Raw genomic sequence first — 26520 nt, forward strand, 5'->3', positions numbered from 1 at the left:
GCCCTGCCTGTCAGTTTGGTCTTCTCCCCTGTGTGCTTTTCCTCCATACCTCACTGTCACCCTTTCTCCTCCCTCCCCCTAACCTCCAAGGTTAAGCTTAAATCAGTTAATGTAAGCATTCGTGACAAGGGCTGTCTCAAGCTCAGAGGATTCAAGGAAGAATTTTTGAAGTCCCACAGTGTTGGGACACATCTAGATATTGACCATGCAAAGTCTTTTCTGTGGTTTAAGTACAAAATTTACCAAGTGTGTCAGTTAAACTGTGTTTAGCTGCGCATAAGAGAGAGTATGTGACCTATCATGGCTTAAGCAATAACATGGCTTAATTGTCTGGTGGTAAGAACAGTCTGTGGATGGGCACAGCAGCGGGTCAATGAGCTCAGCCAGGACCCAGATTTGTTCTGTTTTTCTTCTCTGCCGTATTTAGTGCATTATCTTTTCCACTTGAGACTTGACTTGTCGTGTCCTGGTGGAAAAATGGTTGTTGCATCTCTAAACATCGGTCCTTGTACAACAATTCTCGCAGTAAGGTAAAGTGTGAAATATTTCCCAGGAGCTTAAGAGGGAAGTTCCCTTTCTGTCTTACTGGGCAGAACTGCGATCTGGTCCCAGACCTGGAGTGAGCATAGATATGGGAAAAGACATAGGAGAATTGACTAAGCTGGTTATTACTCATTTCCTGGAAATGGGCACATGATCACCCCAGGAGAATCAGAATTTTCTTTGCAGAGAAGAGTGGTTAGAACAACAACCCCTTGGATTTTGGATGTACAACATGTTTATTTACATACCCGGGGACCGAAAGTGGTCAGGTTAAAAAATGACAAAAAATAGGGCTTGTGCAAAATTGCACTCTCATTCTCAATGTAGGTAGTGAATGTGGAACTTATTCCTTCATTTTAGAACCATCAAGTTCCCTGGGCAAAAATTATTTTGTATTCTTATAGAACATACTCTGTTTGCAACCATTAACTTTCCTACTCAACAAATTTCTTCTCAACATAGTGACATCCAGATTTTGGCATTTTTGAGAATATATGATACAATAGGTGTGGTATAACTAAAGCTAGGCTTTTAGTTGGGTTCCATTTGCTGCAGCTGTAATCCAGAAGACTGTAATCTCTATGAAAGCAGGGGTCTTGTCTCTTTTTGTCCCTAATCATGTCTTTAATGTTGTCTGAGTCCCTGGAATATAGTGGGTGATCGATACATTACTTACTGAAAAAATGGACCTCAGGAATGACATTTTTGAACTTCTGTTCCTTGCTCCTATCATAGAACGCTGTATGCTAGGGTGAAACTTACCATTTGAGTCAAATAATAAGGCAGGTTTCTTTGTCAGCTTATATCTCGCTGTGTGATTAAGAGGATTTAGTTGTTTAGGTTTCATTAGATGCTTTTCCTTAGTCAGTAAGCAACTCCCTTCCGCTTCCCTGGGCCAGCCCATTGCACGGTTAAAGCCATCATGAAAGACTAGAAGGAGAGAAGGAAGGCACAGGTTTAATGTTACTTGTGTGTGACACTAGAGAGTCAGATGTCACCCTGCCTCCTCCTCCTCACCCTGCAAGGCAAGGGGAGGCACTGAGAGAATTAAGAAAGGGCAGTCGGGAGTGAAAGGAATGGATGGAAATTTGCTGCAAGCTCTCCCATGCCTCCTCCTCTCCTTCCTTTTCCCTTGGCCAGGTAGTCAAAGGGAGATGTTAATGGAGTCCACGTGACAAAGTGATATGTCCCAGATTATTGATATCTTCCCAAAGGAGCACGATAACGGATTTGCTCTAGAAGAAAAGACATCAGACGGAAATAAATGTAAACTAGAGCCTTTGCAAACCTCTCTTTTCAACTTAGCTTTTCCATAATGAAACTTGCCCTAAAAGTTATGGACCACATAAGAGAGGTGAGGGGATAGATCTGGCTTCAAGGACATAAACATTGAATTGCCATTTGTACTGATTTTCAGATGCAATTTAAAAATTAATCCAGAATGTTCAGGTCACGGGTATTATGAAAGCTTTTTATTGTAATCCTAGACAAAACTTTATTATGCCATAAAGAAGTCAGGAGTCTTTAGTGAAAATTGTAGTTGACAGGAAAATAAAGTCGATTCCACTTAAAGCTAAAAGGTATAGTAGGTCAGGAGACGCTTATATGTATCTTTTACTTTAGAGAGCATTTATAGCTCATGAAAGGAAGTAGATTGATATTCTTGAAGTGAACTTCTTTTTCTTGTGTTCACAAAACCTGAGTTAGCCAGGTGGAAGGATGCTGAATTAAGCCTTTATTACTCTGCCTGGGGCAAAGGAGTGGTGTCACCAGCCCAAGGATGAATGTTTAGTGCCAGCGACAAGCCTCCCTCTGCCGAGACCACAAATTTCCCTCCCTTATTTTTCACATCTCCACTAAGTCCTTAAATAAAAATATCTTGAGTGATACCATTTCCTGTGATCTCATTTCATTCTTCACTCGCCTTTCTCAGTTGCTGGAAATTAAACATTATCAGCATCACATCTTAATAGAAAGACGATGGGGTCCATAGAAATGTTGATTCAGGGTTAGGAGCATTTCATCTGTGATCTTTACCCTCAAGGAAATTAGGATCTATTAGAAAGATTTATAAATATAAATGTTCACTGTTTATAATACCAGTGGACTCCTTCCAGGAAAAAATAGTGTAAATGGAGATTAGCTTTCTAGCTGAGTCCATGGATCCTGTGTGCCCATAATGGAGCCCTGCGATAAAACTGACCATCCTCATTTTTTATAAGATCTTATGTATTTATTTGAGAAAGAGAGCGAGAGAGAGCATGAGAAGAAGGGAGGGTCAGAGGGGGAGGGACAAGCAGACTCGACTCCCTGCTGAACAGGGAGCTCAAAGCAAGGCTTGATCCCAGGACCCCGAGATTTAGACCTGAGCTGAAGGCAGATGCTTGACCAACTGAGCCACCCATGCGTTCCCTACAATTGACCATCCCTTTATGCCTTATAGGTCCTAGGAGCAGCTTTCCTTGGGCCTGAGCACTAGCATGGTGCTGGGCATCATTTTGAAATAGATCAAAACTGGTTGGAATACCTTTCTTTCAGTGTTGCTGATGCCTCCTTCACCTGCTAGTAAGGTTTCCTCAGGCCTGTAGTACCCACCTGTCCTTAGGTCATTCTATGTCCACCACCCTAAGCCCACCGTTAGGGGAAAAGAGAGGTAAGATAAGCCCCTAACCCTCCAAGAGCTCCATTGTTCAGAAATTCTCACTTTCCTTCCCTTTTTATTTTTTTTTATAGCATTATCAAAATTCCAGCTCTCAGTACATCTCCGTTTCTCTAGGGATTAAGAGAAAAGCAAACTGGTGGCATCAATGCACACTGCTGTGTGAATTATTAATAATCTTTTTCACCTACTCAGATGATTCACTTTCTAAACAAGTATGTTTGTTAAATCAGACAAACTGCGAACCAGAGTTACTTGTGATATTTCAGACACTGTAGCCAAAAGTAAGTGAAAAAAAATTGCTCAAAACATTTCTTAAATGTTTTTAGAAGACACTCAAAAATATTTATTGGCATTGTAGGTTATAAATGAAGATAATCTTATCACAAATTAAAATGTGGGCACAAACACACAAGAAAACTATAAACAAGGTATAAAGTGAAAGCTAGAAGAACAGTGAAGAATATGGTGTGGGAGCTCAGAGCAGAACCAGATGCCTTCCAACTGTCCACGGACAGAAGGCTGAGGGAGTGAGGCCTCTGGATAAGCCTTGCCTGACAGGGTCTGTGTACCTTTAGCTGAGGGTGAGAGTCTGGGCAGGCCAAGAGAAGAGTCCAAGCAAGAGTGCCGCAATGTTACGTGAATTCTCTTCTCAACTCTGTGAGCAAGTATCTGAGGAGAAAGTCAAGGCTCGGCCAGATCAAGTAACTCACTTGAAATCCTCTAGTTGCTAAATAGCAAAGATCACGATTATGATCTTGATCTGCCTGATTTCCAAGCCCGTGCTTCTGTCACTGCGTGGCCTTCGCCTCCTTCTCCCCACAGGGCCTTGGCCCAGCAGGCATGGAGGAGAGATGGGCAGGCACTCGTCAGCATTTGTCAGTTGAGAATTGTCTGCCTGTGGGATGGATACATTTATTTAAGTCTGTGTACATCGAGAAGACTTCCTAATGCCAATTTTCACAAAAATAATGGCATAATTTAGCAAACCCTCTAAAGGGAGGACTAGCACAGGAACCCCTCAGATTGAAACCGTTGGTACAAAGGACTTATTTTTAACCATTTGAGTTCATGCAGAAACAAGGGGAGTTGTCCAGAACAAACTTACTCTTTTTTGAAAACGTGTCTAGTCTTGTCTGTTTTTTTTAAAGGAACCTTTTCTAGGGGCGCCTGGGTGGCTCAGTGGGTTAAGGCCTCTGCCTTTGGCTCAGGTCATGATCTCAGGGTCCTGAGATCGAGCCCCGCATCGGGCTCTCTGCTTGGCAGGGAGCCTGCTTCCTCCTCTCTCTCTGCCTGCTTCTCTGCCTACTTGTGATCTTTGTCTGTCAAATAAATAAATAAAATCTTTAAAAAAAAAAAAAAAAAAAAAAAGAATAGTGCCGCTATTTGGCAAGTGCTTGGAAATAGCAGCTACTAAAAAAAAAAAAAAAAAAAAAAAAAAAAAAAAAAAAAAAAAGAACCTTTTCTAGAAATTGTACCAGATTTCTACTGCAGAAAATTCCTTTATTCATATGGTAGCACCAGCATTTCTGGGCCAAGGTTGGGAGCTCCCGTTCATGTCTGTTTCTTCAGTTGCACAATCACCTTCTTTTTAGATCATTTTAGAGAAGTATATTTGTCTTTAGGGACACAGATGCTTTCTGTTTGGGGAGAAAGTAGTCAGGATTACAGTTGACCCTTGAAGAACACGAGCTTGAACTGTGTATGTCCACTTATGCACAGATTTTTTTTTTCAATAAATACAGTACAATACTGTAAAGGTTTTTTTTCTCCTTCTGCTTTTCTTAATACTTTCTGTTCTTTCATGTACTTTATTGTAGGAATAGAGTGCATAATCCATATAACATACAAAGTATGTTAATCGACTCTTTATCAGTAAGGCTTCTGGTCACCTGTAGGCTGTTGGAAGTTAAATTTGGGGGCAGTCAGAAGTTAGATGCATATTTTCAACTACATGGGTGGGGGTCAGCACCCCAAACCCCTGTGCTATTCAACAGTCAACTGTATGTTGTGGAGTGTCTTTGGTGTCAATTTGGTGTCACTAAGGTGCCTTCAGTTGGAGGGTGACCCCGGCTCAGGGTAGTGCCTTCTGGCCTGAGGTTCCGGTTGGCTGCTGCCAAGGCGCCGGGTGCTTCCTTGCCATCTGAGAGTGACTGTCAGAAACTGAAAAAAATCAAAACTAAAGTCAAAGCTCTTGGGAGAATTTTGTTGAGGAAGGGGACGAGAAGCATGTTTTTAATACAGTGAAAGTTGGGGAATGTCCATGGCTTTCTTTTCTTTTCTTTTTTTTTTTAATTTTATTTACTTATTTGACAGAGAGAGAGAGAGGTCACAAGTAGGCAGAGAGGAAGGAGGAGGCAGGCTCCCCGCTGAGCAGAGAGCCCGAAGCTGGGCTGGATCCCAGGACGCTGGAATCATGACCTGAGCCGAAGGCAGAGGCTTTAACCCACTGAGCCACACAGGCGCCCCTGTCCGTGGCTTTCTTAATTGAAGCCATGTCTATGCTGTTGTGATTATGAAGATCTGTCTGCGCTTTAACTATTGGTAGGGGTTTTGTAATTAAAAATACACCTTTAATATACTTCTTAACCTGTGTATATTGCTAGATAACCAGTTTCATCCCGGAATGAAAATAAAAGGCTAGGACCCTGAATGCAAACTACTAAAAGGCATTTATAATCAAATAACTTATTTTTATGATAGAATTGTTTTAATTACTTATGGAGGGTAAATACATAAAATCATCTTTCCAGACCTGGTTGACTACATATTGTATTTAACAAATTAACTAACTAATTGACAGATGCTCTAATGATCATGATTGTATTAACCAGAGAGATTTTTGCTCATTTCTGGGTGTCTCTCGTATTCAAATTCTAAGCAGTAATTTTTCATCATTAAAGAGGTTTGCAAACATCATTATAATTGCTCCTGCCCATCCCCCATCTTTTCTTCTCCTTTTTTTTTTCCTGTTTGTTTGAAAAGAATAAGCATAGTATTCTAAATGGTTACTTCTTTCCTTCTTCTGGCATCTGACAGTAAACTTAGTTATGCAGAAATCATTCTGTGTATTATGAGTCACTTGCTGTTAGACTCATTTTTGGTGAAATTGAATTTGTCCTTTTGCTTCACCGATGGGAATACTAGCTTACCATGTTGGCTTCCTTCTCAAAGGGAGTGGGGATGCTAGTGGCATGACTGGAGGGAATAACTTGATATCCTTTCATACAGTCTCTGGGTGGAATTATTGAAGGACATAAGATTTTTCTCTAGCAGGAGAGAGACATCCCCCACCCCCCATATAGAAATCTCACACACCAGGTCCTTTGACACATCGCTGAGTGTTGGAGAGCATGGAGCCAGTGTTTACTGCTGGTTCTTGGGTGTTAAATAGCCCTCCACTGCTTTTATTGTACCATTAATTGCACTTAATGCTGCTGCATTTCTAGTACGCTTGGCTAGGCTCTGAAAATTAAGTAGAGGGTACTTTGTTATAAAATTCACTGTAATGAGCTCTGGTGGGACAGGGTCTGTTAAGTTTGAAATTACCTCGGGCCATTTCTAAAGGACTTCTTAAAATATTTCACATCTATAAAAGTTTGTAACTAGATAAATAGCCACGGAGAATGTTGTACCAGGCAGAGGGAAATCCACAGTTCTCCTCAGTGCCATCTTTGAAAAAAAAAATATGAATGTTTTGAATGTTGGAGAGTAGGGTTTGCTTTCTCCGTTGTCCTTTGCCTCCCAGATCCACTAAATTCCAACTTTTCAGCTGTCCTTGCATTAGCTCGAGCTTATTTGTCCCATGATCTATAGATACAGACCTCTTTCTTGGTTCTTGTTTGATTTTTGAATCTGAATCCTACACTGACCTAGAATAAATATAGGACCCCTCTTGGGGTATTCATAAATTGGTTCGAGAAGAGGTCACACCTCTAAGAACAAAAACACTGAAGAGACAGCTGTAACTACTAGCCAATTAGTCTAACGTTACAACTACCGACCAGGGTCTGAAATGGATTCCTGGTACCTGGCTGATAGATGCTGAAAATGGCTTTAATTTCCCCAGGATTCTTGGGCTATGTGACTGACTGCCGTGATGCTCTGCGGCTAATAAAATTTCAGATTGACTCATTTACCGGGTAGCTTTACCAAAACAACCAAGTAATCCATGCGTACTCATTAGAGACAGGTCCAGCACGAATTCCCTTAGGACTGATTTGAAAAACCTCGCTGGGATCAGCCTCACTGAGCTTTAGATGCACTGGCACAAATCAGGTGGAGGATCTTCTATGGTTTTAGTGCAGCAATTTATCTGAGTTTTGTAGTTAAAGTTTGAGCATGAGGTAATTAGAGCCCTCCAAGCTTGAAATTCATGAACCTTATTCCCCCTTTAATAGACTCGGTACAAGCTTGCCAAGCTCACCATTTGACTGATAGTATAGACGGAGGCTTTGTTAAAAGCCTCTGGTCAAAATATAGTTCCAGAAATTTCAAAATCGGGTTTCTTTTCTATTTAACTTTTACAAGTGTAAACAGGGGAGGCTGCCGGGTGTTTTTACCGACGGTATGTCGGCAGTCCGTTGTGCCCTTCGGAAATATTTCACCAGTCAACAATCCAATCCGGGCGGCCAGTGCAGCGCCACACCTGCTGTCCAGATGGGTCCGAACACAAACAGGACACGACCAATCAGGACGCAAGAAGAGAAGGGGGGGCAGGATGCCGTGGGTCTATTTGGTTTCCTGCACTGATGCTCCCTGCCCCCAGCAGAAACGGGAAGACAGCCTTTCTGCTGCTACGGTAGTGGTGGTAGAAGGCGCTTGAGCGAACGTGTCTCTGCAGTAGGCAGCGGCATCCCATCAGGTCTCCCAGGGCCGACCTGGTCCATGTTCTTCAAGATGCTGAGCCTCTACGTGTGGAATGGGAAGTACACATCCATGCATGTCTGCCACATGCTGACCCATGTATGTGCACATAGACAGCGGGACGCTCCATGCCACTGCCCCCTTCTTCTCCATTTACTGTTCCCGAAGATTGTGGTGCTGAGAGTGAGGAAAACAGAATCAAAGTCCAGCCGCGCCCAAACATTCTACCTCCAATGACCATTTTTCATCAGTCTTGTTTGTGAACAAGACCGGGACGTGTGATTTTACTCTGCCAGATCTGGAGAGGTTTTTGTTTCTGTCTTTTTGATTTGTACCTGATTCCCTAGAATACAGGCCTTGGAGAAAGGAGTAGGCAGCTGCTGGTTATTACAACCAGATCTGTGTCAAACAGTGTCCTGGGCACTTCACATACATCATCTCATTTAATCCTTGAACAACATGCCAGAGAAGGTGGTGATAGGTTCATCTCTCTGGTAACTGTTTTTCTCTGAGATTTTACTAACTGGCTCTAGGTCACACACACACACACACACACACACACACACACACCCTACGAGATGACAGATAAGTTCTATTTATAGACTGTCCCCTTAGTGACTCTCCGTAATCTTCCTCATCAGCAGCACTTTACCGGCACCCATTTTTATTTTGCCACAGAGAGCTTTTTAGAAACCCAGATTGCATTAAAATGTATTTATTCCTCACTCTTTGCTAGGTCGATGCTAGAAAACTGTCACAAATATTAAGATTTAGCCCTTGCCACAACTCTTTGGGCAAAGAATGATTATGTCACTGTACAGATGGGGAAACCAAGGCCTGCATGTCAGGTGTCTTACCCTCATTCACTGGCTGGTAAATGGAAAAGCTGAGACTAGAAATGGGGATTTCTGTCCTTCAGAATTATGTTCTAAGAAACTACAACTGTCTTCCCATTGTTTAAGTACTCTTTCGTATTCAGATGAATAAAAATGTGACAACTCTTTGACGAGTATGGCAGAGGACAGAGCTAGACCCAGGCTGACATACTAACTGTGGAAGGAGTTCCTTCTAAAAAAGTCATGTGAGAAGATGAGGCAAATGCACTTCTGAGGGCAATACAGGAAGGACCAGCGCTTCCTCTTCTTGACTGGGGGTTATATTATGAGGAAAAGAGACAGAGGTGGCTGGCAGCAATGTCACAAATAGAAGTGAATTTGACCCAAGACCATCAATGAGCACATAGTCCCTCTCAGATTCTGAAATCCCCAAAGTGAACTGTCTTCAATGGGAGGAAGAGAGAAAATCTAGTGAGTTGAAAGAGCAAGATGAGCATCGAGTATTTTCTTCTGAGCGCTGAGGATGAGGCTTGTTTCAACAACATTTTGGAAATTCCAGGAGACCTTGTCTTTCTTCCTTCCCACCTAGAACATGGAACCTCACTGAAGGTGAGGCAATGGTTTTCTGTAAGACATAGTTCTTGGGAAACAAGGCTTCTTCTCTCCTACACATAGCGTTCATGGTTTCTTTCTTCTCTGGCTTAATAAAAATTCACTAAACAACGCAGGGGGGATAGGAGGTCCTTCTTTGTCTTTTCAATTGCTTCTCCAACACATAAAAGAAACTTTTGTATGTTCTGATTCCTTAATATGCTTTTAGTTCACACCTGGGTATATTAATAATCTGTTGCAATACTAGTCTATGGGTATTTGACAGATCTTGGCTGCAGAGTGGAATTATTGACTGCTTTTGGGATCCAAGTGTTAGAGGGACTCCAAAAGCGATTCCAGGTAACTCCTCTGTTTATAACATTTTAAAAACTTTTGCCATCACAAGAGATACAAGGAAGGAGAGACTGGATACCACGTGGACCCAGAAAGAGTATCCTTTCGATGAGTGAAGTGAAGGACACTATTGGTAGTGTGAGGTGAGGTAGAAGCCTTAAAATTACCCTTTCCGTAGCATGTGGCCATCTTTGCATACGGAGAGAGTTTCTCATTTTCATGAAATTAGAAGGAAAGTCACTGTAGTGGTAGAGCCCTGGATCTTAGGGAAGCATGCTTGTTTTCCATATTTACACAGTGGAGAAAAACAAGGGAGAGAGAGACCAGTCAGAAATGATGAGCCTGTAGGAGCAATGGTATGGAGACTCCTAGCAGGAGAGGAAAAAGGGTGGTTTCCACAGGACAATGAGAGCTTGATTTTGATGTATTTTCCTATAGAAGTATACTTTGGAATGTGAATCATAGGTGATTATGTTGTCTGACCATCATCTAGAAGAACTTGTTCTTAAGTTGGGATCCTTTGGGCTGGATGAGGGACCTCACCAGGAAGCATCACTTTTGTTGACTCAGGCGATAGTAAAATATTGATTTTTTTTTTAAATGATATGTTCCCCATTTCTCAGCCTACCTTGAACTCTGGACAGTTTTGTAGCTTCCTCCGGGGTTGTCCATCTTCTATATCGTGTGGCTGTTGCCTAGATTGTAGACTTCTAAGGGTATTAAACATTCTCAAGTCACTTAAAAAAAAAATCCTGGATATTCTCCCACCTCTCTTCCTTGCCCATCCTTTATGCCTTATTCTCCTTCCTTTCACTTACAAAATCCTAAAAAAAGGAATTTAAGGTGTAGAATTGGTGGTTGTCACCTCTCATTTATTCCTCAGTGGACGGCAGTGCCCCCATCTAAGGTCTTCCGAGCTCTCCTGTGGCATTTGACATAGTTGAAGAGTCACTTCTTCAAATGTTCTGCTTTTCTTCTTTGTAGGTAGGATACCATCACCTCTTTATCTACCTCTTACCCTCTGATGGCTCATTCTCAGGCTCTCTGATGATTCTCTTTCCTCTCTATAAATGCAGATGTTCCTCAGCCTGGCCCCTAACCCTCTCTCATTCTGCCCTTCTGTGGCTTCTCCACCTACTGTATCTAATGACTCACAGCCTAGTCCTCCTCTCAGTCAGACCTCTACCCTGAAGCCTCAGGTGTGCCAGACATCTCCTCTCGACGGGCCTGTCCTAAAGACCCCTCCAGTTCCACGTCCTACCTTCTTAGCATCTTCTCTTTTTAAATGTCCTGTTGCAGGGAATGATTAAATCTTCTCTTCCGTTTGCCACCCATACACCTGGACTTCCCCTGTGTTCTTCCTTTTCCGTTAATAGTCAATTTATAATCTCTCCCATTCTCACTTTCTAAATTCCTCTAGAACCAAACTCATCTTACAGTCTTTCTGACTTATTTCCCAGGATTAACTCATCATCACTTCTTGCCCAGACTATGTGATAGCCATAATTTCATCTTTCCTACAAACACAAAGCTATGCTGTGCATCACTACCCTTTTGATAGAACACATACATGTGCTCACGTTCCTCTTCTACTCAAATGCTTAGAATGGATTCCAATCACTGTGTGTAAATTATGAACTCCTTGGCAGTGTTTGTAAGGCCATTTGTGACATTTGAGACAAATGTCTCGTGACATTTCTTTCCCTACATGGGAAATGTATGTTTTGCTGAATTTATGTATGTTTTGTTGAATTGGTACCACTGTGTAGATCCTTCCCTCTACCTCAGCCACACATCTTACCACCATCTTGCCTGGAAAATTTCTCTTCTTTCTACTCCAAGTATCTTCTTTTCTTTTAAATCTTTGAATTTCACTGAAGTTAGATGTTCCCTTTCCTGAGAGCCTCTAAAGAAACCGTTACTATATTACAGTTTATATTTCTGTCTCCCCAGTCTCTAGATTCTTTGAGGGTACTAACTCCTGCCATTTCTTGAACTAGGTTAAGTGTCTCCCAGCTCAGGGCCTTGATACTTAGTTTTCCTTCACCTGGATGTCATGCCACTCTCTCACTTGATCCTTCTCTCTACTCAGATAGAGTGTTGGAGACGTCTTTCCTGACTTTGTTTTTATATTATACAGAAATTCCTACCACCTTTCCCCCTCTTCCCTTTATTTTTTTCATGCTACTTACATAAAGAGGTGTGTGTGTATTGTTGTTGTTGTTGTCTGACCCCACCCCCCTCCCAACCATGTCAGCTCCGGTCGGGCATGTTTGTCTGCTTTGTTCACGCTCCTTTGGCTTATCACTAGGGGGTCTGGCACTTAGTAGGCCCTCAATTAATACTTAGATGAGTGTTTGAATTCTATCCTTTGCAACCGATGTAATACTTGGCACAGAGGAGACACACAGTAAAGTTTTATTTAAAAAAAATAAACGTGGAGTATGCATTTGACCGTGGTTAAATAAATTGCCATGTCTGAACCCACTAAACTGAAGAGACCAGTAGCTTCCTGGAAAAAAAAGAATCAAGACAGCTGGAAGACAAATAAAAATGACTGGCTAGTGGCAAAGTCCATTCTCATCAGAATGCTGGTTCAGTTATTCAGTTCAGATTTTTGGCAAGTGATGCAGATTCTTTTTCAGAAAATGTTGATTGATTGCACAGTTGTACCCACTTCATTTGCAAACCTTCATTATCTCTTTTTCCTTTCCTCCCTCCGTCTGCATTTAGAAGGGGAGGAGCTGTGTATAATTTGACAAAGCAATTTTTGTGAATAAACCAACTTACTGGCTGTTGCTTTCAGTCTCGTGGTTCCACACTGAATGCAAGTATCTGCTTTAGTCCTGGGTTCTCCCTTGCCTGGGTCTTTTGCATTCCTTCCTTTGCCTAATCACTTGATTACTCATCCATTCAAGGAATCATTTATCCAGTCCCCTTTAGTGCCCAACCTGGTACAGGATGCATGTGGACACTTGGCTGTGGTCTAAAGCCGGAGTTCTTGACCCAAAGTCAGTGGACGGATTGCAGAAGCTCTCTGGGATTTTCGTAATTGTATACACCAAGTTTTTTGTTTGAAAATTGCCTCAGGAAGAGCGTATGCTTAAACAGCTATTATTCAAAGCAAGCAATAGGTTAAGAACCTCTAATGGAGAGAGAAGCTCGGGCTGAACCCTGACTCTAAATAATAGGTCTTCAAAGTAGGGTTTTTCTCCTTGTTATGTGTCATGGTGGTGGTAAATAGGAAAGAGTATGCTTGTGTGTGTCCTCCAGTGTGGATCTGACAGTCTGGGCAGCCTGTTTACTATCTCTATGGCCCAAATAGTGTCCCTGTGTCTTAGCGTCTAACTCTGCCCAAGTCAGAGACTCTGTAGGTTCCCAAGAGGCAGATGGCAATGACGATGCAGACCTTGATCTGCTAACATAAGCAAGACCTCACGCCTGCTCACTTACCATTGATAATTGTGTGGGCTTTTGTTGATATGAAATCAGAAGGAAGATGGTGGGGTTTTAAGAGCTGATTTTGGTTTCCAGTGGCGGTGGCTGTGTACATTTACCTAATCAAGTTATGTCTGAGGCATTCAGCATCTTAAAATGAATGCCAATTACTGCTGGAATAGGCCGTGAGTGAGTCCTTCAAAAGAAAATTCAGTGGGCAGTTGCTGACACTCAGTGAATTGCTGGCGCTTTGCCCAAGTATGTGTGAAATGTTTGCACTGGTTTGAGGCCCTGATTGCAGTTGGCTCACAGGGTTTGTGGTGACACTGTAGATTTGATATCATGCCATAGGAAAGGAAGAGCTGAGGGACAACATACAGAGAAACAAAATATTCCCAATATTAAAAAAATTAATTCGAAATATTTCTAATATTTAGGAAAAATGCTGTGCCAATATTTCTGTTAAAATTGGAATTAAGATAGTGATTTAGAAAACTCATCTTTGGCCTACCCTCTGCTTTTCATACCAACGAGGAGAGAGCTGACTTGTGCTGAATGCCTCCCTTGGGCTCAGCACGGGGCTCTAGAATGCTCATTTATTCACAAATATTTATTGTGCACCTTCTGTGTTCTGGGCCCTTTTCTGTCAGGGTTTCAGCAGTGCACAGAATAATTTCCCCAGCTTATGAAGGTGAAAGACCGGTGGAGGAGAGAGAGGATATGCGAATAAGTTCTAGAAGGGAAATTAAAGGAGGGCTGTGGTTGTCACAGGTCTCATGACAGCCCTATGAAACATTAACCCTTCTAACAGATTGGGAAGTTGAGATCCACAGAACCTACCTTGTTCGAGACCACCCAGCTAATTAGAGACAAGTGGAAGATTGAAAGCTTGGTCAGCCTGACTCCTGAACCCAAACTCTTTCCTCTGCTCATAACTGTCCCCCATTGAACTCCTCCTGCAAGCAGAGGGCAGGAAGCATTTTGGGGAAGGAACTGTACGTCCAACAATGAGGACCTAAATCATGGCAGTCCCCTTCAGAATACCCAAGGGGATGCGACAGTCCGGTTGGTGACTGTGTTGTCTTACACGGTGCAAAGCTGCCTGCTGTGATGTAGGCATGAAGAGACCACACTGTTTAAGCCTTGCAGGGGTCTTGGAAGGTCAGGGTCCTCAGACCAAGTGCAGTGGGCCTTGGTTTTCCTTGGTATGGTCACATGACTATAAAGCTATAGTATTGAGCCTCAGGAAGGTGCTGTGGTAGTGGGGGGACCCAGCCTCTCCAGCAATCATAGGAGTGTGACATTCCAGTGGTGTTGCCGCTTAAGGGAAAGCAAGTTGGAGTGCGCAAGATGATGAGCCCGAAACCTTGCTGTGTGGCACTATGTCAGTGTGCATTTGTCCTTGCCTTCATAGCTGACTAGTGGATCCTGGGGCCTGTTTGTGTGTGTGTGCGTGCATGTGTGCACCTGCTGCTGAAGTGTCCACTCACGGTTTTAACCGTTGTATTTTGCTGTCCTTTAAAGATCATCTTTCACACCCCAGTTCCACCATATCCCTGCTCTAAGGCTTTTCCTGCCCCACTCTCCCTGTCAGAGGTGAGAGTTGGTAATTGCACATTTATCACATTTTATTCATTTCCTTATGTGTCAGTCTCCCCACTAGACTCTGATCCCCGGGAAGGTCAGGGTCCTTTTCTTTCGAATATTCTCTGAGTTCAACACGTGTTTTACATGCATGCCTTTAGCTCTCTTCTGCTGAGTTAAAAAGAAAGCATGTAGAGGGGCGCCTGGGTGGCTCAGTGGGTTAAAGCCTCTGCCTTCACCTCAGGTCATGATCTCAGGGTCCTGGGATCGAGCCCCGTATCTGGCTCTCTGCCCCACAGGGAGCCTGCTTCCTCCTCTCTCTCTGCCTGCCTCTCTGCCTAGTTGTGATTTCTCTCTGTCAAATAAATAAAATATTTAAAAAAAAAAAAAAAAGCATGTAGAAATGAAAATAGGAACCTGGCTTACATCTCTAGCACCTAGGTCAGTGAGGTTAATATCTTTCATACTGCTATGTATTCACTAAATTTTAGGTGAACACATGTGATACCATAGTTTGAGATGGTTAAGCTTGGGAAATTGATCAGAATGACTTTCAAGCAGGTGCTGTTATAAGCAGAGCATTGTGTCCTTTGAGCCAACACCCCAGTGCTTCATGGAACCATTTATGTTGACTCTACTTTTGGCAGAAAGAAAGTCACTAAATGCATTGCCAAGCACTGAGGTGGCACAAGGGGGTGGGGAGGGGCACTGTCCATGAGAAAATGTGAGTATGACTGAATATATGAATGGACGAACAGGAGAGAGAGGAGGAGGAGACGTTGCCTTCTTTCTCCCACAGAAGCACAAGCTGCTTCCAGCATACCCAGTGTTTCTTAGCTCCCTGTCCTATCAGTGGCCTAGGTGAGCCTGAATGACGAATGGAGCATTAGACTGGAAGTAATAAGGTTGTGCTTGACTTAGCTCCAAATTTGTAGCAGATGTTACAGATGTCATAACATGAGATTTGGGGATCAGACTTGGAAAACAAAATCAAAGTCACAGATGTGTACCTCTTCCTTTTACCATCGAGTACTGACCTACCTCATACTGATTCATTGATAATCTCGACACCCTGCTGTTGGGTAGAATCATACCACTAACCGCGGTGGGATATGGTATGGTTGTCCCCAACAGGATTTTAAGATAGTTTGAAAATGAAAGTGTAAAGCTTCCCGCCCCCCCCCCCCAGATGCTATTGAGTGAGCAAACCAAATCTAATGCCCATCAAAAATGTAAAATTCTCAATCTGTTCAGCTGATTAGTGAGGGAGGTTAGTGAGGGAGGTTATTTCTATCAGTTAAAAAACAAATTTTAAGCCTGGCAGAGTTAGTGTGACATTGAAATCTCAAATCTGATGTGATCTCTTTTTCCGGTTCAGAGTTGTGATCAGAGAGTACTTTCTGTCTTTTTATCAACTCTGCACTTAATTCATGAGAACACACAGTGTTTCTTCCTGACATAGAGCAGGTGATGTGTAGAGGAAAGTTGTCTTTGGAAGAAGAAGAATTTACGTAAGAACAAAGACAGTAAGAGCAACAAAAGAACGTCAGAACAATAGCCTGCGTATTATACTCAGAAAGCAGAGCACCTTCCTACATCAGGTCCACGTTCAGGCTCCAAGCCTAGGCCAAGGTCTAGGTCACCCATTCTCTGTAGCTCACTTGACCTTCTGTCGCACAGGACTGCCTCACTCAGTGGTTTGCATCTTAGTCTTTTGTCTTTGTGTATGGAGTACCTAGTAGAGCACCTGCCACATGGGACAGGTCAATACATGTTTGTTGCTGTAGCTCTGAAGCCAGAAATAGCTTCTATCTTCTCCCTGAGCTCAAATCAAGACTCCCCACCACTCAAAGATTCTACATTCTTCATTCTTTTTATTTTGGTAATATTTTATTTATTTATTAGAGAGAGAGAGTGCATAAGCTGGGGGGAGGGGCAGAGGAAGAGGAAGAAACAGACCCCCTGCAGATAAGGGAGCCCAACGTGGGGCTCAATCCCAGGACCCTGGGATCATGACCTCAGCCAGAAGCAGATGCTTAATCCACTGAGCCATCCAAGTGGGGCTCAATCCCAGGACCCTGGAATCATGACCTGAGCCAAAGGCAGATGCTTAACCCATTTAAAACTTAAATTGAGAAGGGGTGAAATCCACCCTATTCCACATCTCTGCTAGAAAGTCAAAGGTGGGAATTAGTCATGATCAATAACCTTCTTACCTTTATTTATTTTGTAAGGAAAAGAGGACATTCTCCTACCCTTCGCTGTGTAAAGGGGATTAAATAGTTAACTTTAAGCTTTGCCACTCAAAGCAACCCCTGTAGCAAGTTGTTGAAGCCAAGAAATATATTCAGCAAAGATTCAGATGTCTTTTAAGTTATTACTGGACTTTGGTCCTTCAAAAGTGCCCTCTTTTTATAGACATTGCTATTTTGGCATGATTAAGAAAGTGAAATTAGAATAATCCGGTAATTCCTTCCCTTTGTAGAAAGTCCTGCTAGGAATTGTAACAAACATATCCTCATCCATTGTCCAGTCTGATGCAATGCTCATCTCTGCTGATGCCTTCTGGAATCTCTTAAGGATTCCCCTCATGTACCCCACCCAGACCATGGATCGTGCCTGCATCTTCCTGAGGTTTCTGTCCAAGAGACATTGGCTGTCACAGCTCCATCATTCCCTCAGGTGTTGTCACTCCAAGCAGCATCCTCACCCAGATCCTGAAGAATGTCATTGTCAAGGGGAGGTTTAGGTCCTCTCCTAGAGAATGTTAATCGTCCTGTGTCATAGCCCATCTAAGGGACATATATAATCTTTCCTATAGTAACTACCAGATTGTCAGAGAAAGGCTATTATTCATTTTCCCCGGTTACAAATGGAGAAATCCCTGCTTTGATAGCTAGACACTCTCATTTCCTTCAGGGAAGAGGAAGGCATGGTGGGCAGGATGAGTCTTTGAAAGAAAATGGTGGAATGAAAGAAGTCCCTATAATTTGTTGCTGGCCAAATACACAGAAGCATTTTCTGTACTTACTACGGTAATGCTTTGGTGCTATTTCCCTTTTAGATGACTTTGCCTTTTTGATGTAGAAAATCATAAACAATTTCAGAAATCATAGGGCCAGTGTTTAGTTCTTCAGACAATAAGAAGTGCATGATGCACAAACCCCAGACTAAACAAATTTATTGAATGTTGTATGCTTTCCCCTTAGTTCTTCCTAGTTGAAGCCATATATGTAGGCTTTTGGGGCAGGGGGAGAAAAGCGGACATGGTTTCTTTTTCCCAAATTAAGTAATTCATTTGTACATATTAATACTTTCACAGTCATATCATCTCTAATGCTTTTGGCTAATGCATTCAATCCATACTTAAATTGTAGGAGAAATTTAAATATGTGTTACATCAAAGAATTTTTAAATCAGCATACAGCTTCTTAGAGTTTCGATTGTTTTACTGGATTAAATACCTCTTTTTCGGTCTAAATTGGTAATATAATGTGTTCATAGGTTCTGGGATATGAATTATACAGATATATTTTGTAATGTTTCAAAATGACTAAATAAGAATTGAGAAATAAAGCCAAAGTGCACCTTTCCTGAAGAGAAGAGGTTTTCTTCCTTATATTTATCGTTAATCATTCACATGCCCACAAACATTGCTTGTCCCCATTTCTCCTCTCTGGTCATCTGTATTTTAAATAGCAAAACCACTAACATTGGTGCAAGTACATCGAAAAACATTGCTATCATATGTTTGCAAATGTTTGCATGATGCGTTGTGTGGAAACTCCATATGTCATGGCAGGGGCAGCAGGGTTTCAGTGATGGGGCTGCTGTATTGGTTAAGTTGGGCTCGACTTCTTCCAGTCTCTCCTCTCCCTCCCAATCTGAAACCGCCCACCCCCACCCCGTGTCTATGCCTTGCACAACCAGTGAGGGGCTTACAGTGGAAAGGATGCAACTTGTGAATACGGGCAGTAGGCAGAGCTGTGTGGGTCAGTTTCAGAGTGAAGATCTGGTCCCATATTAAGTGAAAACATAGACATTTTTATTTGGATAGAGAAACTCAAAGCACACATACTCTCCTTATAAACTTCCGAGGCTCCTTCCTGGGAAAACCCTTCCTTGGCTCCCCTTGCTCTACAGTGAGGAAGGCTAATTGAGATTCTTGAAGGCAAATCCCTTTTCTTTCCTTCCGGAGCCATGGAAAGACTCATTAAGCATTTTCTACTCCATTCTTTCCCAGACCCTGACTTTGCTTGCCCCAAGTGCTAACGCCCAGGGGGCAATGTCCAGTATTCCATTAAGTATGCCCTTCCCTCCTTCCTACCCCCTCAAGCTCAGTGTGGGAACAGAGCCTTGCCCCTTGAAGGATGAGTTCAGAGGGCAGCCATGAAGCTTCCCTTTTCACTAAGTGGATGATTCCATCCCTGAAATACTACGCCCAGAACTTTCAGGCTACGTTTAGCCATTCTGCCATACTGCTCCTTATGGAGAGGGGTCCTGTAGAAAATGTCTCTAAAATGGCCTTCCCTACTTGCCAATGACGACTCTTCCCTAATGAAACAATCCTTTGGAAACCCTGCCTCACAATATCCTACTCCTCTTGGCTTCTATTATCTCTTTCAAATGCTCTCTTAAATAACAAGCCCCTTTGTCTCCCCCGCCTATGCTTTACCTTCCCATTGCGAACTGTGCTGGTGAGGAGCTGGGGCTGCTCCACCTTCTCTGGAAATGGGGGTGGGGAGAGTTCGGAAGGAAAAGGGCAAGGCGGGACACAAGGCAAGTAGGGCCGTGACTTTTCCCCCTTTCATTATGTGTGTCCACTGAGCTGTCCTGTTTCAGTTTTGTAATGGGTTCTTCTGTGGCAAGCTGACCTTTTGGCTGAATAGGTCAAACTCCCACTGAGTGCTAATCCTCAGCCTTCCTGGCGATTGTGTATCCCCGAAGGTGACAAGCACTGGTTAGGAATATGACTGGGGGGTGTGTGGTGTATTTCCCAAAAGAGGGATTGTCTTTTACTGCACTGAATTAATTCTCAAAGAGCACCCCACAAGGTATGCGAGTCAATACCGGAATATTTTTGCCGTTGTCGTTGAGGGACAAGACTAATTGTTCAGATAACATGTTTCAGATTGTGGTTTCCTTCTGTGTCTTCCATTTTTTTAATGAGGGGAAAGTCAAACTCACTGTTCTAATGATTCATCCCATCATTCTAGATTTCTGAAACAATCAGGATTTCTTGGGTTGGTTTTTTAAAAATCCTTCCCCCTATATATTGCTTCCATTTAAATTCTCTTCAGATTCTAGGTGTTTTATTTTTAACCCTGGCAAAACAGAAGAGTTGCAGTGTTTGGTTCATAATTATGTGATGGGCCTAGGTTTGTTTTGAATTGCTTAAATTTTCTTTTTCAGACTGCTTATTAAGTCTTATAGCGCCAGTTACCTACAGTAATTGTAGGTAACCCTCAGTAACTACCTATAATAGTCAGCAATTTTCAATTTCAAGTTGGTACTCAGTCAATGTTGAATCACATTTGAAGTTGAATTATTGTATTTTTTTTTCTTTTAACCTTTTGTGTAAGCTGTTCACCTTCCACAGTTCTCACACCTCACTGTCAGTGAGTTAGGGACATACTTCTCCCAGATAAGAGATTGTATATTCCATTTATTTAGCAGCGTGTTGCTTTTGGTTTTGTCTGGTCGATTTAATTATAATGTCCTTTAAATTTCAAAAGGTAGTGTCTTTTAACCGAACAAACCAATACGTGAAACGATGTCAGTAGATGAGATGAAACCATGACCCCTTCATCAGTAAGTGTGCACTTGTCTGGACTACCAAATCGTTCTAGAAAAGGCTGACACCCAAAACACAAAAAATAGAGAATGCCTCATAAGTAGTGTATTCTTTCTCTGAAAATGATGGACCTCTTTGGGTCTTCTTAGGCATTAATGATATTCCATTAGCAACATGAGATTAACATAAGGCAACAGGATAACTGTACCTGCATCTTTCCTGAGTAACTGGATGATTGTCTCAGGTCCCTAAATGCGATAGGATGAAAAGCACAAAACAAGAAGTGGATATTTAACATCGCTTCGTTACCAGTAATGCCGGAGTCAGAGCAGGGCTTCTACCACGGGCATAGTGGGCTCCTGTTTAACATATTTATGTTGGCTGTAAAATTAGGAACTGTCATTACAGCCCCACATCACCTGCATAAGTGCAAAACATATAAATCAAGAGAAGTTCCAGTGCCATAAAAATGCCATTGAATAGAATAGCATGAAACCACTTACAAGACACTCGTGTCTCATGCTAGCATGTACGGGGAGGCACACTCTGGGTTCTGGAGGGTCTGAGGAACAAAGAAGGGTAACTAGGCAGGTAGAGCTCGTGGATGTAACACTGCTGAAGATGTGTGGGACCCCCAGGCTGATGAATAAATTTTTTTGAAAAAATAAAATTCCTAATTATTTATGCATTTGCAGCATTTACTTAAAGAATAGCCTGAGCCCTAAGTGAAGAAAAGGCAGGAAAAAAAAAGGCCATCATCAGTGGCCAGACTTGAATAACCCCTGTGAGCACCCCACTGAAGTCAATGTTCTGCTTCCAGAAGGCAGTTGGGCTGCCATCTGTTGTTACTGGAGCATGCCTCTTGGGCCTCCTAGTAAATAAAATGCTCCTTACACTTGCCGTGATGTTTTAAGGTCCTCTCTAGGTTGGTGGCTGTTGCTCTCCTGGCCTCTTCTTCATCCAGCTTTTTGTAGAATGGTCTACATTCTCCAAAACCAGGACATTTCCTCTGTGAAGTGCAATGATTTATTTTGAACTTCAAAACTGAAAGTCCTGAAATGCCCACAAATGAACTATTATTAATAAGGAGCTTTCTGGATCCTAATTATTGCCTCAAAAACAGACTGGACACTTTTGAAGTTTTTCAACTGCCTCCTCTCCCTCCCAGAATCTCCCCACAACAATCTTTAAAAAAAAAAAAAAAGACTGCAGATTTTATTCATGTGGGATCATTCACACCAAGCTACCATAATGTGCAATTAACACTCTAGAAACTGAAAACAGTATTCAGCAAGACAGCTGCATTATCAAAAATGCCAAAGGAGTTTTGAAGGGAGTAATGTGCATGTTAGAATAGGAAATTAATCAGAAATGTGCACATACACACACAGCAGTAGTGTCTTAAATATATCTGAATATTAAATTTTTAAAAATCTCAAGTCTATACTTATAGCAAAGATTAATGTTAGGATAGAAAACTGATTTTTCTATTTTAAAATTATTGTGTGTTTTGCTTCTGAAGCAAATGAGGAAGTCAGAATAGAGGTTTCTAAGATCCCTTCCAGCTGGAATATTCTTTGATAATAATCACTCTTCAATTATATTTTATAAATTTTCCCATTGAAAAAAAAATGCCCCTTTTATTTCCTCTTGCCAGTCATAATGATACTTAACACTCATGCTATTTTCAAAGTGCCTTTCAGACATTACAGACACTAACTCACAATGGCAGGGGTAAACTGCCTGCTTCTGCACAGCACAATAATCATAAGTACATTTATATTATAATCCCTACTAAGCTATGGATCCAACCGACTGAGTAACTGAAATGAAGCAGAATTACCCCAGCAGCATTTTGCTGGAATTTTCCTGTCAACTAGCTGAAAGGTTTTTTTAGAAATAAGGAAGTGGTGTTTCGGTCTTATTTCAATTCAGAGTGTGTAGGTTTGAGGAAGGTCGAGATTCATAATAAAGTTTGCAAGAAAAACAGGACAACTTGAGGAATTTATTTATTGGAAATAAGGAAAAGATCTAAATATTTCCTTCCAGAAGTTACCATGAAGAAGATTTTTATGTGTGAGAATTTTAAAAATAAATAAATAAATAAATAAATAAATAAATAAATAAATAAAAAGGAAGAATAACCAGAACAGATTTGAAGGAAAAGGGGACCTCATACAAAAGAAAATTAGTAAAGGAAGACTCTCGATCCTGGATCCCACAAATACCCGGCCTTAGGCTCATCTTTGTTAAGGATAGTAGAGGCTTCTTGAGTGAGGGGCTGGCAGACAACACATGTAGGGTCTGCCAGGAAGGGACTGGCAGACTGTAAGTCAGCAGGAGACCTCAAGGTTTTGGATAAGAAAACAGCCCTTCCCTGGTGAGGCACGTGCTAGGCAGGAGTCTACCTGGGCTTCTTGTAGGTCCTGTAGGAATAGTTACACATGAGTGTTCAGTAAATATGAAATCCAGCCATCCTGAGACACTTAACACTAGCGCAAACAGTCATTAATGAGAATCTCTTATCCGACATGTTGTGCTTATTAAATTGTGATAAAGTTATTGCATTAGAACATAAAAAAAATTATCCTGTTTGCTTTTTCCTAGCCTAGAAGGTATGAAAAGTTTAGGTCCTGGGGGGTTTGGGTCGGGACAGGGGGCAATACATGGGCAGGCAGTGTAGGTATGCTTTAAAAATAACAATTCTTACATTTTAAGAAGAACAGTTTGCTAATTTATTTTAAAGGAATATAAACATTCGTGGTTTTGCTCCAGTGTAGGAAACGCAGTCCAAAATGCACATTGAAAAGGGAAAAAAGTCTTGAATGTAGTTTTTCATGTTTGCAGAAATTAATATTCTGAGTTGAAAGTTTGCTCAGACAACTCCGAATCAAAATGAACCCTGTACTGTGTTTCTTTCAGAGCTCTTTGGTGTAGTAAACCACCCAGTGAAATGTAGTCAGTGGGAAAATGGTCTAAAGGTGTGAATCAGAGCTCCAACTTAATTTGTTTTCTTCTTTCTTTTCTTTTCTCTCTTTTTCTTCTTCTTTGTTTTTTAATAAGTTATAGGTGCACAACGAAGGAGAAGCCCCAGTGCACTGGCCATTGAAGTATTTGAAGCACATTTGGGAAGTCACATTTTGCAGGTAATTAAACGAGAAAGAAACTTACTTGTGTTTTACTAAGCAAAATGCACGTATTTAGTCTTTATTTAAAAAATATTTTCAGATATTGGCTATGTGGATGACCGTTGTTGATTCTTAGAATTATGAAACTCTTATGAATTTATTTTTTTCTTTTTAGAAAGCCATCCCTTGAGAGAATATTAATGAGAAAGGGAGGGCAAGTATTATTTGTGCTGTAATAATTGAGATAAATTGCACTATTCAGTTGATGCAAAATGTATAGTAGCTGGCTGTTCCCAGAATGACTGTGTGTGTGCTGCATTTGTAAGTGGATATATGTGTGTGTCTTTGGAGCTATATATTGTTTTTGGAAGAGCAAAATTTTGTTGTGACAGTAATGTGACATTTTTATGTGCTGCCAAATTTCAGTTGTTCTTCGCTTGAGTTTGTATTCATAAGCGCTTTCAATCTTAACGTTTGCCTCCCCAAATTACAAGCTTTCTCAGAATGAAATTTTAAAGTATATTTTAAGTAAAAGGAGACGAATAATCATAATTGATTTTTGCCTATGAATTCCATGACAAGTCAATGTGAGGGTTACTAGGATGGAACTGCAGTCATTTAGTCCGAGATAAGATTCATCCCAAACCCTGCATCTCACTTACTCAAAAAACATTTTTTCTTTAAGACTTTGGGGTGAGTTGGATATATCCAGGGATAATTGTCCTACATTGTTTCTGCTTCCAGAACAAATGTGTTGACATGGCCAGAGCTTGCTTTTTCTTTTCTTTTTTTGAAACTATGTGAGATACATTTTTGATACGGAATTAGAGAAACAGACATGTTTGGGATAGTTCTGCAGCTTATTTGGAAAACTTGGCTATGCTTTTCATTGGACCTAGCTTATTATTTCTGATGATATGTATCCAGAAAAACTGTTAACATCGGATCCCCCGTGGTCAAACCCCAGGGATTCTCTGAGCTGGTTCATGGGTTGGCAACTTCAAAATCCTCTGAGACCCCTGTTTGAAGGAAACATTCTTACTAAATCAGAATCTTCGGGGTGAGGTCCAGAAATTGATGATTTTTAACAGTCTTTGGAGACAATTCTGATAATTCATTATGTCTGAGATGTCACAGTTATTATTTGCAAATTTAAGGCCCAGGACAGCCTTACTTGGTTCATTTTTGTTTATTCTGATGTTTGCCATTTCTCCATTAATACCCGTTAAGTTGCTATATAACTGATGTTTGTTGAAGTACACCTTGGGATTTGCTATTCTGTCGTGGCACACAACATTTTGAGTTACCTTGGCAGTAGATTAGTTTCAGGGATATAGAAAGGATATTTCTCCCTAGACCCTCAAATTTTTATTTCCTCTTCTCCTACACATGCTTTGTTCAGAACCTCCTCTATAAGTTTTTTATGAGCAGTGCTGTATATATAAATATATATAAATAATAAATATTAATATAAATATAAACATGTTTTTATGTACAGTGAAATTCTGATGTGATTCGGGGTGACTCCTGTTCATAGTCTGAAGCAGTCAGTGCAGAAGACTTAGCCTGTGAAAGAAATGGTCCAAACAGTAGCCTCTGATTATTATCCTCTCAATTCACTCTGAAATTTGTGTCCGGAGTCCTCAAGGAAGGGTGACTTAGGAGCTGCAAGAATTTAAAACTGATTTATTATTATTTTTAAAGATTTTATTTATTTATTTGACTGACAGAAATCACAACTAGGAAGGGGGGGGGGAAGCAGGCTCTCTGCTAAGCAGAGAGTCCGATGTGGGGTTTGATCCAGGACCGTGAGATCATGACCTGAGCCAAAGGCAGAGGCTTAACCCACTGAGCCACCCAGGCGCCCCTTAAAACTACTTTAAAACACAAAACTTAGGAGTTTGAATTGAACGGAAGCTTAATGTATATAGAGTAAGTATATAATGGTTGTTCCAAACATCAGTTCAACAGTTGGCATCGTTGAGAGAGTGGGGGATCTAGAATGAGGCTGCTGAGCTCTTCTGCTCCTGGGATTGGTCTTACCCAACTTAGCATACTTTAAGAGAAACATGGACAACTGGATATCATTTAGAATACAATAACCATACTGGTGTGGGAACTAGAAATCATATCACATGAGGAGTGGATGAAGGGTTTGGTGACATTTAGTTTGGAAAACCCAGGATTTAGAAAGGATGTTAATGTCCTTTCTCTGTATTTGAAGACCTCATGTGAGAAAAGGATTAGATGCATTCTGTATGGATTCAGAGTGCAGGAGACAGAAAGGAGAAAAAAAAATCACCTTCATTGAAGAAAACTAAATAGGACTGTTCGCATTTGGAATTTGAAGTTATGGTCAAAGTCTTTGTCTCTAGGGGGAAGTATAGGTGCCTTGGTAGGGATGCTTTCAAGAAAGTCAGGTCTCCAAGTACGGTTGTACTAGATAATCTTGGAATTGTTGAAATTAGAATTTTTTAATCATTTGATTTTATTTACCAGTAGTTATGGAGGTGTGTATACTCCTCCAAATGAAATATTAGAATTGTGGGTAGGAAGGGGTTGGGAAACGGTAGTAAGAAGAAGAAGTAAGTAAGTAAGTAAGTTTTCTTCCCTCCTTGCAGGGGCCTCTTGAGCCCATAGACCCTTGTCTGTATCACATTCAGCAATACCTCAGTGGTCCGCAAGCATAAGATGGTTTCCATATTTTCCTTCAAGTGGATTCACGGT

At 41.4% G+C, this 26520-nt stretch overlaps 1 protein-coding gene across 1 annotated transcript in view; it reads left to right on the forward strand.

Annotated features, from left to right (window-relative positions):
• The window catches only part of NPAS3 (neuronal PAS domain protein 3), an 863147-nt gene that overhangs the window by 403410 nt on the left and 433217 nt on the right, over positions 1–26520 (forward strand). Inside the window, 1 exon segment of the mRNA XM_046007000.1 lies at positions 23729–23811. Within this exon segment, the coding sequence (XP_045862956.1) occupies positions 23729–23811 (83 nt within the window).

The sequence above is a fragment of the Meles meles genome, chromosome 6 (assembly GCF_922984935.1).
Source record: "Meles meles chromosome 6, mMelMel3.1 paternal haplotype, whole genome shotgun sequence".
NCBI classification, from domain to species: Eukaryota; Metazoa; Chordata; class Mammalia; order Carnivora; family Mustelidae; genus Meles; species Meles meles.